The 13,885-nt window shown below is 37.2% G+C and overlaps 1 protein-coding gene across 4 annotated transcripts in view; it reads right to left on the bottom strand.

The window, feature by feature from the left end:
* The window catches only part of NEIL3 (nei like DNA glycosylase 3), a 24,992-nt gene extending 11,107 nt beyond the window's left edge, over positions 1-13,885 (bottom strand). For 3 of the 4 annotated variants that reach the window (XM_067297929.1, XM_067297933.1, XM_067297932.1), the window contains exons 1-5: positions 13,735-13,868; positions 11,309-11,424; positions 5,060-5,194; positions 3,726-3,939; positions 1,902-1,976 (exon numbers count right to left, since the gene is read on the bottom strand). In XM_067297929.1, coding sequence (XP_067154030.1) covers positions 1,902-1,976; positions 3,726-3,939; positions 5,060-5,194; positions 11,309-11,424; positions 13,735-13,851 — 657 coding nt within the window. In that variant the 5' untranslated portion in view covers positions 13,852-13,868. Of the gene's footprint in view, positions 1-1,901; positions 1,977-3,725; positions 3,940-5,059; positions 5,195-11,308; positions 11,425-13,734 lie in introns of all 4 variants that reach the window. The other variant, XM_067297930.1, reaches the window with a different exon arrangement.

Genomic DNA, 13,885 nt, shown 5'->3' with positions numbered 1-13,885 from the left:
CTTGCCTAGCAAAACCAGCCCAGCTCTGACAGGCTCTAGCTCCACAATGCTTGAGGACTCATGGAGTTTTCTGAGAATACAGGTGACTTTGAGCTCAACATATTTGCTCCTGCTGCACCCGTACTAATTAGCCTCGCTGAATGACAGCTGTTTCTGCTTTTGAAAGTACAATTCACTATCCAGTAATCCAGCCAGAAAGAATTGCTGTTACATATTTGCTTGAATACTGGCAAGCAGTTTGTTTTTTCATAGACTTCTCCTTAAGGTTGGAGTTAATTTCTTATCCGTAGAGCTTCCCACCCCTCAGTAAGTTAAAAGCCAAACAAAAGCAACAGGTATTTACATGAATAAGATTGCACATCTTTGGATCTGTAAGGGGTTACTTGAAATAATAATACAGTATTATTACTAGAATAATAATTATAGTATAAGAACATTCTATAAACAATGATGAAGTACTACCACTCTTACTAATCTATTTTCATTATGATATTATCTGAAAGGGGCTTTGGGGGCTTAGCTCATCCTTTAAAAAGACTTGAATAGCAAATACTGTTTTAAGTATAGAGTATAAAAATTTTGAAAATAGGTAAACAGAGCTACAGAAGTTTAAGCTATTTGTTTATTGTCACTCTAAAAGCCTGTGGCACATCTAAATCTCCCAGTATTATAGCTGATGCAGAACTGGGTGCTATCTCTTTGCTGGTAGGTTTCACCAGTATGAAGTTTGGAGAGTGAGATTTCCCTAGCCTGGAGAGACCAAACACTGCTCTTCAGTGGGTTGGGGGAGAAGCAGTAATTTAAGCAGTCTGTTAAACGGTCACATTTTTAGCCTCCATGACTGAAAGACTGCATTAGGAAAATTAACTAAGTGCCCTCCTCCTCATCTAACAAAGACTAGCTGCTTGCCTTTTGTGAACAAATGCTGAGAGAAACAGCCATTTCACTGCTGCTGTTCATTTCTCTGCAAGCAGGAAAAAAAGCAAAACCAAACAAAACCTTACAAGAATTAGGACAAATTCTCTATTTTTAAAGTTAAAGAGCAACTGCCACCATGAACCAGGAATTACTGGTTTTCAGGGGAAGAAACAAATGCTACTGATGTTGTGGCAGTTGGGAGAACCTTGAACTTCTCCCCTCTAGCAACCAAAAAAGTTGTTTCAGATGTATCAAGATTCAACTCACTACATGAAAGATGGAGAAAGATTCTGCTACAAGGCTTTTCCCCATGATTAATAATATCTTGACAGGAATCTCAGCACCCTACTCATCAGCTGCATTTGGCAGCCAAACATCTCACCAGGACACTTCCCACACGCCTGCGAACTACTTTCCAAAACTAGTTTTAATCCCTTGTCTTCTATACCTGGGTACACTCCCTGTTGTTAACTATACAAAATTAACTTTTTAGATTGTAACTTCTGACAATTGGCTTCTATTAGTCAAAAAATTTACTATTTCAAAGTTTCATAAATGAAGCCACATTAATTCAATTACCTTCATACTTCCCCAAGGCAATTCTTAGTTTCCTGTTGAAAGATGACCTTTATGGTGTAGTTATCTTGCCTGTAAACATGTGCTCGATATACATCAATTCTGACATGCTCAGAGTGACTTTACAGCACATGCACAGCAGAACTGAACTCACTCGCCAGGCAACATGGCGTCAAACTCATCTGCTGCAACGGTGCCAAGGTTCTGCACAGTCTTTAAGACAGGCTAGACTCCACCACCTCTCCCTCATTTGACAATTCACAGTGAATAGCACCCAAACCAAGATTCTCATTCACTGAAACATTTGTCTTGTTGCACCTTTTTACTATTTCCACTAGAAGGTTACATACAACTAAAAACATGCTGGAGCCAAGTTTTGGAGGTTTCTCAAAAACACAAAGCCTTACCTTATAAAAAAGGAGGGCAAAGTCACGTGTCATTTTCACCAAGTGACGTATATGCTCATCTCTCAGTTGGCAAACCTGTGAATAAGACAAGCACAATTTTTACAATATTAGTATGCTAAGCAACAACAGTAGGAAGACCTGTAATACACTGGCCATCCAGACATCTTCAGCCAATATGGAATTACGTTGCTTCCTGTTATGATGAATTCTCTGGCTACACGTTTTATGTAATATCTCAGTAAAATAGTATATTTGCACATATAACTCTACACAAACTCATTGTGTGAATACGAAATAGTGTACTTTGCCTAACCCCTGAAAGACATACTAGATAAAAAGTTTCAGTGGTCTTCCTCTACATTGACCTAAGAGTTCCTCATCATAGGACACTAACATGAGTTTTAACTTCACGGAGTTAACAACTTATAGTTCTCTCTTGGTTTCCTAGGGGATTTTATGACATGACTTAACTATCATCAGATAGGCCCTTTTCCATGAGAGATCTTCAAGAAGAATACTTGAGCCAAAGGCACCACAGTTAGAGAGATGTATCAAGAAGACACATTTTTGTTAAGAATATCAAAATTCTAAGTCATATTTTTCTTTCCTCTGCCAGCTCACATGCTGGACACACCCCAGTGCATTTTGATTAACACCTAGGCGTGGATTAAGCACTGAAGTGGTTTGCCCAGAGGGACTGTGGAATCTCAATCCTTGAGGATTTTTGAAGCTCCACTGCATAAGATCCCAGGCAGTCTGATTTAACATGAAAGTTAGTTCTGTTTTGAGAAGGACATTAGAATAAACCTCCAGGATGTCCTTTCTAACTTTTTTTTTTTTTTTTTTTAAGATATTCTGGAGAAGCCTATGGAAGGGATTTCTCTGTAGTTTCTGTAGAACCAGCATTCAAAGTCCACAGAAACCAGGTATTGATAAGGCTGTGGAGGGAGAATGGTTCATTTACCATTTTGTTTCGTTAATAATATTAATTGAGAGAGAGCATGCAAGCACATGACAGAGCGCAATTTCTAACCTATTCATCCAACTTTGGCTGTTGGATACACAGGAAGGCTATAGCTCCTGTTGATTTTAACTTTCGTTCAAATAAGCCAAGCATAGCAGCAGTGCAATTTTTACAGTAACATACCCCCAGAGAAAACAGGACTCAAGGCTCTTTTCTACAGCAATACTTAAGTCTCAGAAATTATAAGCTGCTAGGAATGCAAAGACAACCTTCCCCAAACTGTAAGGAATATCCATTCACTTCAGAATGGGTATCATCATACAACTCTAGATAAGATTCAAATCCAGACTGATCCTATGAAATCTTTCATACAAGTTACATTTAAAATATATATATATAAAATGTTGTGGACTTCCAGTTACTGTTTTCATCAGCTTTGCTTTACAATCTATATAATTTCAGACTCATTCGCAAACAGACTGTTCTCCACAGAAGTTTGCAGATACATGCTTGAGGATCCAAAGCAAAGAAGTATGATAATACAAAAAAAAAAAAAAAAGCAAATGATCCCAGCTAACAGCACAGTAAATGGAAGAAGAAGCTATGAAAATAGCCCCTACAAATATGTCCAGTCTGGGAGACAGGAGTAGCAGAAAGAGGTCCTAAGGAGTTCTACGACAAATATCCCAGATTATAATGATAAAACATGAGTTTAAGGTCTTAGAAGAACTTAAAAAATAAGAAATGAAAAAACAAAGGAAGGTTTAAAAGAGGAGAAGATGACAAAACATTATATAAGCATATATTTATATTCCTAATACTGTGTTGTCATTAAAACAATCTTGAGACATTTCACCCACTTTAACAGCTGGATGGAGGCCACTGTCAAATAGTGCTTCATTTTTTATGATATTTCCCACTCCAGGTAACACTGCTTGATCCAGTAACACATCACACAACATGTGGGTTTTCTGCTGCTTAATCTCACTTTCTGCTCTTAAGCAGCTAAATTTTGGAGAGCAGACATCCAAACTTTCCATCATTCTCACTTTCTGCTCACTTTCAGCTGCAATTCTGGAAGAGAAGGCACAGTAAGACATAGTGTATTTTTTATTTTAATTATATGCTAATTTACCAATATGGTTTTAAAAACAACATTTTAAGATATGATGGTACATTATATGCAGATAAAACAAACCGAGAAAATACCAATGACAGGCAGAGGCATTAAAAAAAAAAAAAAAAAATCTTGAAAAAACAAAACAGCTCAATGATACATGCATGGAGCATGCTAGCATCTGGCCCAACACACAAGAAATCATCTTGTTCATGTTAGCTTGAAAAATAATTGCCAGGTTCTTGCCTTAAAACTATTTTCAACATGGAAATATCATGTTTTTGAATCATCAACCATAACTAACCGTAAGAGTACATGGTCCAGTAGTTTCAACATGACAATAAAAGATACATTCTATTAAACCTCGATTTTATTAGGTTAAGCCTAATTGTAAGTTGAAGCACAAAGTTTCAAAATAATTCAGTGCAAGAAGTCTCAGATTTGCATAAGCTGTTATGTTTCGTAACATTAATTCAAGTAACATATGTGAATCTACAAATTTCCCTTTCATCCAAGAGCCTCGAGTGCTTTTAAATCAAGTTTGCTATTAGTTTTATTAGCAGTGAGAAGTACAGTGCTGATGGATGAATATATCAAGTTAATGTTAATTAGAACAGTTACATCAATTTGCTTTCAAAAAGAAAACAAAAGTAAAAACACAACCTTGGGGACATAAAAATTTAAAACCAGTAACTGGCAAATACGAAGACCCTTACATTCTTGTTTTTGTTAAGAAATTGAGACTTGAATGCAAATTAAAGGAGTAATGGGGTTCAGCAGTCAAATCAGAGGACAGAATTCAATCCAAATTTAATTATCAGTCTTGATACTATTTAGAAAGGTATTGCATAAAACTACTTTACCTGTATATAAACTGATACAAAAAGTAACAGATACTAGACTTCCATACCCATAAACATGATATGTTTAGGTATTGTATTTCTTTTACAATGGCAATCTAAGCACTTCAAAAAATTCCATTAATAACATAGTGAAAAATCAAAATGTTATAAAAAGAAAAAAATAAAAAAAAACAACACACAGAGCTTGGTTTAATTTCATTAGTTTTTACTTTACCTATACTCTACTGTTGCCTCAAAAAAACAAACTGTATCCTCTGTAAGCTGTATCTCCAAAACTGGTAGTGCTCCATTTCTGTCTTTGCTTCCATCATGATTAATGCACATGGAACCATTCATACCAAAGTGAACCCTGGGAAAAAACAAAGTTCTTGAGGGTATTTACCTTAACAATGCTTCCAAGCATTAGACTAGTCTATTTTTTAGAGTTGTGAACTATTCTGATCTAACCAAGGCAGTACGCATGTGCAATAATTCCAGTCATTAACAGTAGTATGGCAGCATATGACTTGTTCACATAGTGCTCAGTTCACAGGGAAGAACCTTTTCCTCCCCAAGTTAGAAATACTCCAAAACACAGCAATTTTCAGGTAGTCTTTAAAATTTATTATGCAAATGTCAAAACTGATCATTAAGTAACACACACTCCTGGTCTATCTCACTTAGAATTTTTTCTCTTGAAGTGCTAGTCTTCCACCATACGTTCTAAGGTCCCCAGAGAAGAATGAAAGAATTGATAGACTACTTCACCAGATAATTTTCTGTTAAAATGGGCAAAATGTCATCAAATATGAAAGGAAAGATTTCAGTCCTCACATTGCCAACCCTGTTATCATATCAAAGCCACTTTCAATAATGCCATAAACAATGTAATTAACAACTGCCATATGTTGTTTTCTGCTTTTCTGTGCCTACGACCAAGGCAAAAACTGCAGGTCAATTAAAAATTAATAAAAGAAATAAAGTGAAAAATACACAGGTGGCAAAGGAGCGGAGCAGACTCTTTCAAGCAATCCTTTTACAGATCACCAATGCTTTAAGATGTTTTATATTTTAAAGTGTGTTCTACTGGGAGACAGTATAATTAAGCAAAGGACAAGTCTGATTTTTGTCCCATCTATTTTGTTTATGTATTTATTATACACTCACCTGATACATTCAGCTCCTAGAAAGCAGAGAGAAGAATGGAGGGAGTGCCCTACTTCTTAAATGAAAAACATTGCATATCATAAAAAGTGGATTATTTTCTAGATACAGAAAGAATTACTAGATCAAACTACACATGACCAAAGAAACCCAATATCATGTGTCTATTTCCTTTTATTCTCTCTTTGCTGCATATCAGGAAGGATGGGCATTTTAAATATTTACAGCTAGATGAAGACAACATTTCACTAAGTGCAATCTTAAGTCAGCTATTTATGTAACTTCCTAATAGCATTTATTCACTAATTTTCTTCAATTTTCAGAAAGCTGTGTCTTTCAAAAGCTTTTTTCTTACAGCTCAATTCAGTTAATATAGCTATTTTGGCAGCTTTTGTTTCTGTTAGGCATTTCCAATTCTCAAGTTCCATTAATGGTACAACACAGGCTTAAGTAGCCCCCCCCCCCTTTTTTAAAGGGGACTTTAAACTCTTGCCTACTGCTATCAATTAGGAATGCGCTAAACATTTCCTGCAAGTTTGTTTTAAGGAAACAGCATGCACATTAATAGCTGATGATTTCATTTACCAAGCTCCAGTACACTGTTTAAAAGGAGCATTAAAAGTCACAACTATTAACTGTCATAGCTATGTGCCAGTTCATGACTAGGAAAATAATTCACAATTATCTCTTTGCATAAATCCCTTTTACATTAGAAAGCCTTAAGAATTTTACAAAATTTTACTTGTGTGTTTCATTATCTTTGATGTGCTAAAATGAGACAAAAATGGAACTCTTCTTATTTTAACTACAACTACAGAAGCTACTCCAATTAAACATAGACCTGTTATTCAATGACGACTAGGAGTAAGAAGCTATGAATTTGTTGCTGTTGTAGAAAAGGGAAAAAGCAAGTTTTTAGAATGATTTAGTGCCACACAATATTATAAGGCTCTGGTTTTATTTGAACCATTTTTCCCCCATAAAAAATAAAAGAGCTCAGTAACAGCAGTCTATTATAGGGATAAATAAAACACTGACAATTCATATTATCAAATTCTAACAGCCAAGATGTAATTTCCAGTCAAGACAATGGAAGTCTTTCCTTTCACTTTAAGGGATTTGGGGTCAGCAATTAAGACCACCTGTCTAAGAATATTTTGTATTTTTTTCAGCTATATAAGAACACAGGCACCTTATCAATTTTTAGAATTTTTTATAAATTGGTTATCACCGCAAATTTACATTTATAGCACACGACAGAAACTAGGCCCAGTACAATCTCTCTCACATAGCTGTATCACTTCCACGGCAACATGGCCTCCCTGGGACAGCTCACTAGTATCATAGGACAGCAACCTGTGCAAGCATTTTAAGCCATTTCCCCTACTACTAATTTTTTCACCTTTCATCTTTTTTTTTTTGTTTTTCTTAAGTGACTTTCAAGGCACATTCGGAAAAAAGTGCCTCATATTTTCTTAAAACTTTACATTACTTTCTTTGGTGACTTTGATATACTTGTTTAAATGGGTATCTAAAAGTACTGGTGATAAGTTCTTTAGGAGTCATTGCTCATTTGTACTCTTTAAACAAAACTAACTGCCCACTTTATCAATTTGTAGATAGCAAATATACTGAACTGGATTTTCTTCACTGGCTAATTGCTATCTGTAATATGGCAATATCTCAGAAGTATGTGCCTCGTTTTTAAGTCAGTGTCACACTGTCATGCTATGAAGGTTCAATAGCAACAACTGAGACAGTAATATAGTAATAATAATAAAAAAGATGTTTATTTCCTCACACAAGTTTTTGGATTAGTAACATCCATTAAAATAATGCAATTACTAATTTAGAAAGGATAACACAAAACCATCAGTTACTAATTTAGAAAGGATAACCTGAAACCGTCGATTACTGTGTTATTAATTGGAAGGACTGCTTATCCCTACTTGAAAGCTTTCTTGTTCACTCTCCTAGTGAGAGGGCTCTCAACCTCGAGGAGTTCCCTTCACCCAGCGTCCCAGGAAAAGGGGAGGGGGGGGATACTCACGGTCCAGCCGGAGAGGATGATCAGGTCACATTCCCGTGCCTGCCCAAACTCTCCTAGCTGCCAAGCCTCTTTTAATACAGCTGGGGCTCTGGGCAAACACTGCTTTTGCCGACTTTTTGCGAGTTTCGCAATCACAGGACAGTTTGTCTGCTCGGGAGGACCCTGCTAGCGAGGCAAGACCCCAGCACCTCCGTATTGCTTCTTCCCTCCCCGGGGGTCCGTGCGGATTCCAGGTGGCAGACTTCACTTCTGCAGTCTTGTTAATGCTGCCATTCCGCAGCCTTGCGCATGTCAGTCCTTGCGCATATCGGTTGGTAGACGACTTTAGTCCTGTTAAGTCCTCTGTTCAACAGCTTTGCGCACATCAGTTCTTTTGCATATCAATTGACAAACTTCAGTCCTGTTAACTCCTCACTCGCCTGTCAGTCAGGCAAACAGTAACCATACTGTATAAAAGGATTTCATGGCCAGGTTATCTTCTTCCACCAAGCAGTCATTCCCCACTTGAGAAAAATCCAAGAGCATAAAATAAGCTCATTACCTTGCATAGCTTTGTCTTTCTGAAGACGTGCTACCTAGCTTTGTATGACTAACATTTCAGCATCACTACCAGGATTTTACAGGAAACCCCGGCAGACAAGAAAAGCTATTTTTGTTATGTATGTATAGACTCAGAATCTGTACAGCAGTAACCCTTTCTTCTCATGAAGAAAGTCCTATGTCTAAAAGTAATTCAGTTCATTGAAAATGTCTTCTTATTGTACAATTTGCCCCTTTGCTTATCCAATTAATTTGTAATACAGTCATTTTAAAAGGCTAACATCTGTTTCAGGTACTTCCCCTGCCTTTTTTTTTTTTCCTCCTTACAACTAGCTTCTATCTTTTTCTTTTTAAAAATTACTTTTTCTTCTCTGTTTCTGTTTAAGAAAGCCCCATAAAAAGTAAGAGAAACTGATTAGGACCATAATCCTATCCTTCACAAATATGAGTAGCTTTAAAATACAGACAGTTCTGTCCTAGTATTTACTTGTATGATTGTTGTATAAAGCACTGAAGTGTGCTTATAAGACTAGCACCTTGTTACTCCATGAGGAAAGGGTCACCCGATGCTATTTTGTAAAGTATTGTTAGTGATTCAGCTTAAACAAACTGCCACCTTTACTATAATCACCTATAATTCTACCTTAAATTAGGGTTAAAAACAAAAACAAAAAAGTTAGAAGTGCCTATTTTATAGTATCTTTTTACTATTAGCACATTTTATGTATTTTAGATATTTTTAGTCAAGTATTTATTCATTTAACCTCTTCTCTAAGTTATATAACAGGAAGAGGGCCAGGGAAAGACCACTGGTATACCTCGGTCTAAAATAAGAACTTGGGTTACATTTTGTTTCTTTACATTAGTAATTAGCTTCCTTAGCAATTAGCAATTCCTTAGCACTGAACTGTCAGGCACTTTGGTTGATCCCACTATGGAACTGTAGGGGAATAGTGGGAATTGTAGTTCTCACTACCTTTTTTCCACAGATACTATTCTTCAGTAAGAAGAGCTAAACATCCTGAAGTTGCAGTAAGAATTCATCTATAGGGCAATCGTGGTTTCTTCAACCATCAGGCCCTAATCTAGTATCCTTTAGGAAGGACTTTTAACTGAAGAGTCTTTTGGAATGTTGCAACTGATAGGCCAACAGTTGTATCAAGAGATTAAAAACTCCAGAAGAAACACCTGGAGGAAGTTTGGACTATTTTAATAGTTTGCAAACTTTTCTTGCATTCCTAGAGACTTTTAACACGATCATGTATCAGATTTGGGGCTTTTGTTTTAATTTTACTGCTTCCATCCTTTATCACTTCTTATTTTAAATAAAAGATGTACCTTTTCAAGGATTACTCTCTGTATTAAAGCCAGACGTGTATACTTTTTCTAACTCAACTCCCTAAGTTGCATTTCTCTAACACTTGGAGAAATAAGCATATAGCACTGTATCTGCTAACCAGCAGCCCCCTGCTACCAGAGATCAGTCTACATATCATCCCAGGTAATTACTAATATATCACTGCCTTTACTTATCCAGAGTGCAACCACTGTAAACTGTTCTGTTCTCAGCCAAGCATTTTCAGTCCCATCACTCTCCCACAACAGCAGTGCCACTGGAAATATATCATGTCACCAAACTAAGATATTTGTTGATGTTATCAATTTTAAACTAAGAAAAATCATGACCTGGCACCTTTCAAGATCAGTCACTAAGTGACAACAACTACCTTGAATGCAGAAGTGACGCAGGTTTTTTAAAAACATGTATAATTATATTATAAGTAGGAGGGTGAAAGAAAGGCATTAAATGTAAGCATTACCTATTAAATGCAAGAGCCTCACCTATTTATGCTATAGTAATTACCATAAAAAACAATTCTTTTTTGTTTTAATAGGCCATTACACTGCACATTTTGTTAGATTCTTGTTTTAATTGACCTTTACAGTACAGAAATATGTTGAACTAGAAAATGAAAACTAGATTTAAAATAAGACCTTGGGAGCTAGCATGAGGATATCTCCAAGGAGCTCAAGCATCTGATAATAATAAACATGCCAACAAATCTCTAATAAGCTCTGCAAAGCATGAACAAACAATGATTTGGCACACTTTTAACATTTGTCTATGAGCCAGTTTCACTAGAAAATTAAAAGACACCTTTATGATCCCCAAACCATTCACCTGCCAAATTCAAACCATGGTTCCAAAACAAGGAGGTGTTACAGTGTTTAAAGCAAGAAAGGCAGCATAGATGTATACACACAGAATTTTTTTCAAATTTGGCAATTTTTTCACATGAGTTTATTGTCAGAGCAACTGAATTATTCAAAAATTAAGTACAGACAATCTCAATCTAAATTGTTCAAGGAAAGCTAAAGGTAATTGCAAATACAGTTTGTAATGGACAATGCTAAGCAACTGTATGCATTTCTATGAGTTCTGTTCCTAAATAGTGCAATTTCCTGTTTAAAATGAAGCATTTCAAGGAATAACTGTCCTTTTCAGATACATTTACATGACATCTTAAACTAAGAATAAAACAGTAAGTTGTTTGAAACAAATTAAGTCACTATTTAGTATTTCCAGCACTTAAAGACAGGCTGCAGAGAAGTTTCTCTATAACACTAACTTTCAAAATCTCTGGAACTTATAAGAGAGAACAAGAAGATCCCCCTGAAAATGTACAGTTTAAATGCATAGGGAACTTTTTTTTATCCCCCACCTCTTACCTCAAAGCTGTCTGACCAAAATACATAAAAAGCTCCTTTCCCAAAGTCTCCACACCTCTGTAAACATGTCCAGTAAGGAATTTGTGACTGGAGATTTTCTCCTCACTCACAGCAGTCTGAAAATGAGTACATACACACACAAAAATTACAACGGAAGTTATAATAATTTGAATCTAACATCAGTACACATTCAGCAAGTAGCTGTATGAACTAAATCTCCCACGTACACAGCATCAAAGCTTTTCTCTTTAAGCAGCTCTGTCAAAAACAATGGGGCTACTTACTAAGGAAGCAGATAGTCACGATTACTAAGGATATCATAACTCAGCCCATACTTTTCTGAACTGAAATAATGCATCTTTTTATCAAGCTATTTTATGCCTTTTTCTTCAAGTCATGAATTCAAACAGATTTTCAGGATGATGTAAACCAACAGGTACAGTTTGGATATTAAATATTTGTCAAAGAGTTAATTCTGCCATTTGTGGAATGCCAGCCTTCTCAAAATGCCTCTTGCTGGAGTTTTTAGCCATGCTAGTAGTATGCTTTCAATGTTTCACATGGGGCATTGTGTATTACAGAAGAGCCTACACTAAGTCTGCAGAAGTGTTTTTCTCTTCCTAGTAGCTGAAAGGCTAATCTCAGAAGACGTTGAGCAGCAGGTAGGATACTACTAGAGGAGAAGAAAATGGTAATTGCGAGATTGAGGCAAAAATCTTTTCTTGCATAGCCTGTGAAACTTAAGTAAGTAAATCCATGTGCAACAAGGTTTATTTTGGTTTTAAGCCACTCAGGATTGTTTAAACTAAATCAGAGTCAAACTTGACTTGGAAAACTAACTTGTTCTTCAAAATATTTTAGGTTAAACTGATGCCACTTTGGTATCAGGCAAGCCTTTACATTAATACTATTATGGAGACTCTTGAGTCTCCATACTCATAGAGACTATTTTTTTGCACTGGCCAAGGCTTTGTCCATGGTTAACAGCCACTTTGAGATCTAAACAGTGCAAAAAGCCTTGTGATGGTTGCTTGCTAGTGAACAAAGTCACCCTGAGGTGACTTCTACTGTACAAAGTTATGATCATCAGAATATTTAGGGGAATGAAATTTCTTTATGTAACTACAAGGGCTTAACTCCTTACTTTAGAAATCAAGGTCCTGAAAGACAGTTATAAAAACTAATCTGTTGATGGCATACCTTTTAAACAAAATAAGTATCTTGAACTACATTCTTTATGAAATTGATCTTTTATTTAAGTACTATCTTACACTGTCTTACATACATAAAAGGGGAAAAAAAACCATGCCAACTTTCTATCTGGAGATATCCAATATACTTAGGACAAAAGCAATACATAAAATTTCTCACAGCTGAACAAAAACAGGCATGAGGAAAAAAAACCCTAGCCACCTCCATAAACAAAACCAGAGTACTAGATCTTCACAGCTCATTAGCTAGACCTGCTCATTTATATCCTGACATCTTTTTCTACCAGAAGGCCTCACAAGCCCCAGCAGTTTTATACTGTTGAATTATTTTATGCTGCCAGCAAAAAGGATAAAAACTAGTAGAGAAATTACATACTGTGTGTACACTGAAAGCAGATGCCACATGCTTTATTTATTTAAATAGTTGGTCTAATTAATGTGATGTTTTTAAAACAAAGTTATGTAAATACATTCCTTTTCTGCAGACTAAAGTGTATCTTTCTCTGTCCTGCTTCCTTCAGGCTTCTGAAGGCTTATGGGATTACCAAAAAAGCAATTAAAACCAGGAACTACTAGTATAATTTTCCTTGTACCATATATTTCCTGAAGCCAAATGATATTTTAAAATTTACCCTTTTTAGTGAACAAAAGGGATTCTAAAAGTTTTCCCTCATTATTTACAAAAAGCCTAAGTTTCTCCAGCTCTAGCACCTCTTTAAACATCCGATCTGCTAAGGCTAATTTATTATGTTGATGACAAGAATATTTTAAGGCATATCAATTTAAAGGAGGAAAAAAAAAAAGGAAAAAAAAACCCCTGCGAGCTAACAGTTGCTGCAGTTAAGGCTCTGCCATAATTACAGGGGAAGGGAAGGAGATGTCAGTGACACTAATGATCCTGCTCCGAAGTTCACGTCAATCAGCCAAATGATCCCACGCTTCAGCAGCCCAACAACTCTTGACAGCAACGAGAGATGTCTTTTCCCAAACCCGGCAGAATTCCCCCCCCCTGCCCCACGCACACACTATACAGTCTGAGCAGAGGCAGCAGCACTGCCAGGGCTGCGGCGCAGCGCCACGACAGGCGGCTGCCACGACAGGCGGCTGCCCCGCCCCGCCAACGGCCCCCTGCCCACGCCCCGCCCCGCCAACGGCCGCCCGCCAGCGCCCCCCCCCCGTGCCCCGCCAGGGCGGCCCCTCGCCGCGGCCCCTCACCGTGCCCCCAGCTCCGGCTAGCGATGCTCTGCCCTGCGCGCTCCGCACCGCCTGGCCCTGGCGCACCCGGGCCCGGAGCCTCTCCGCGTACAAGGCGCAGCACGGACCCTCCACCATGACCAAAGCTCACCACCATACGCTCCACGCCCGC

Source organism: Apteryx mantelli, chromosome 5, assembly GCF_036417845.1.
Source record: "Apteryx mantelli isolate bAptMan1 chromosome 5, bAptMan1.hap1, whole genome shotgun sequence".
NCBI classification, from domain to species: domain Eukaryota; kingdom Metazoa; phylum Chordata; class Aves; order Apterygiformes; family Apterygidae; genus Apteryx; species Apteryx mantelli.
The sequence above is the reverse complement of the archived record's forward strand: the minus strand, read 5'-3'. Positions and strand labels throughout refer to the sequence as shown.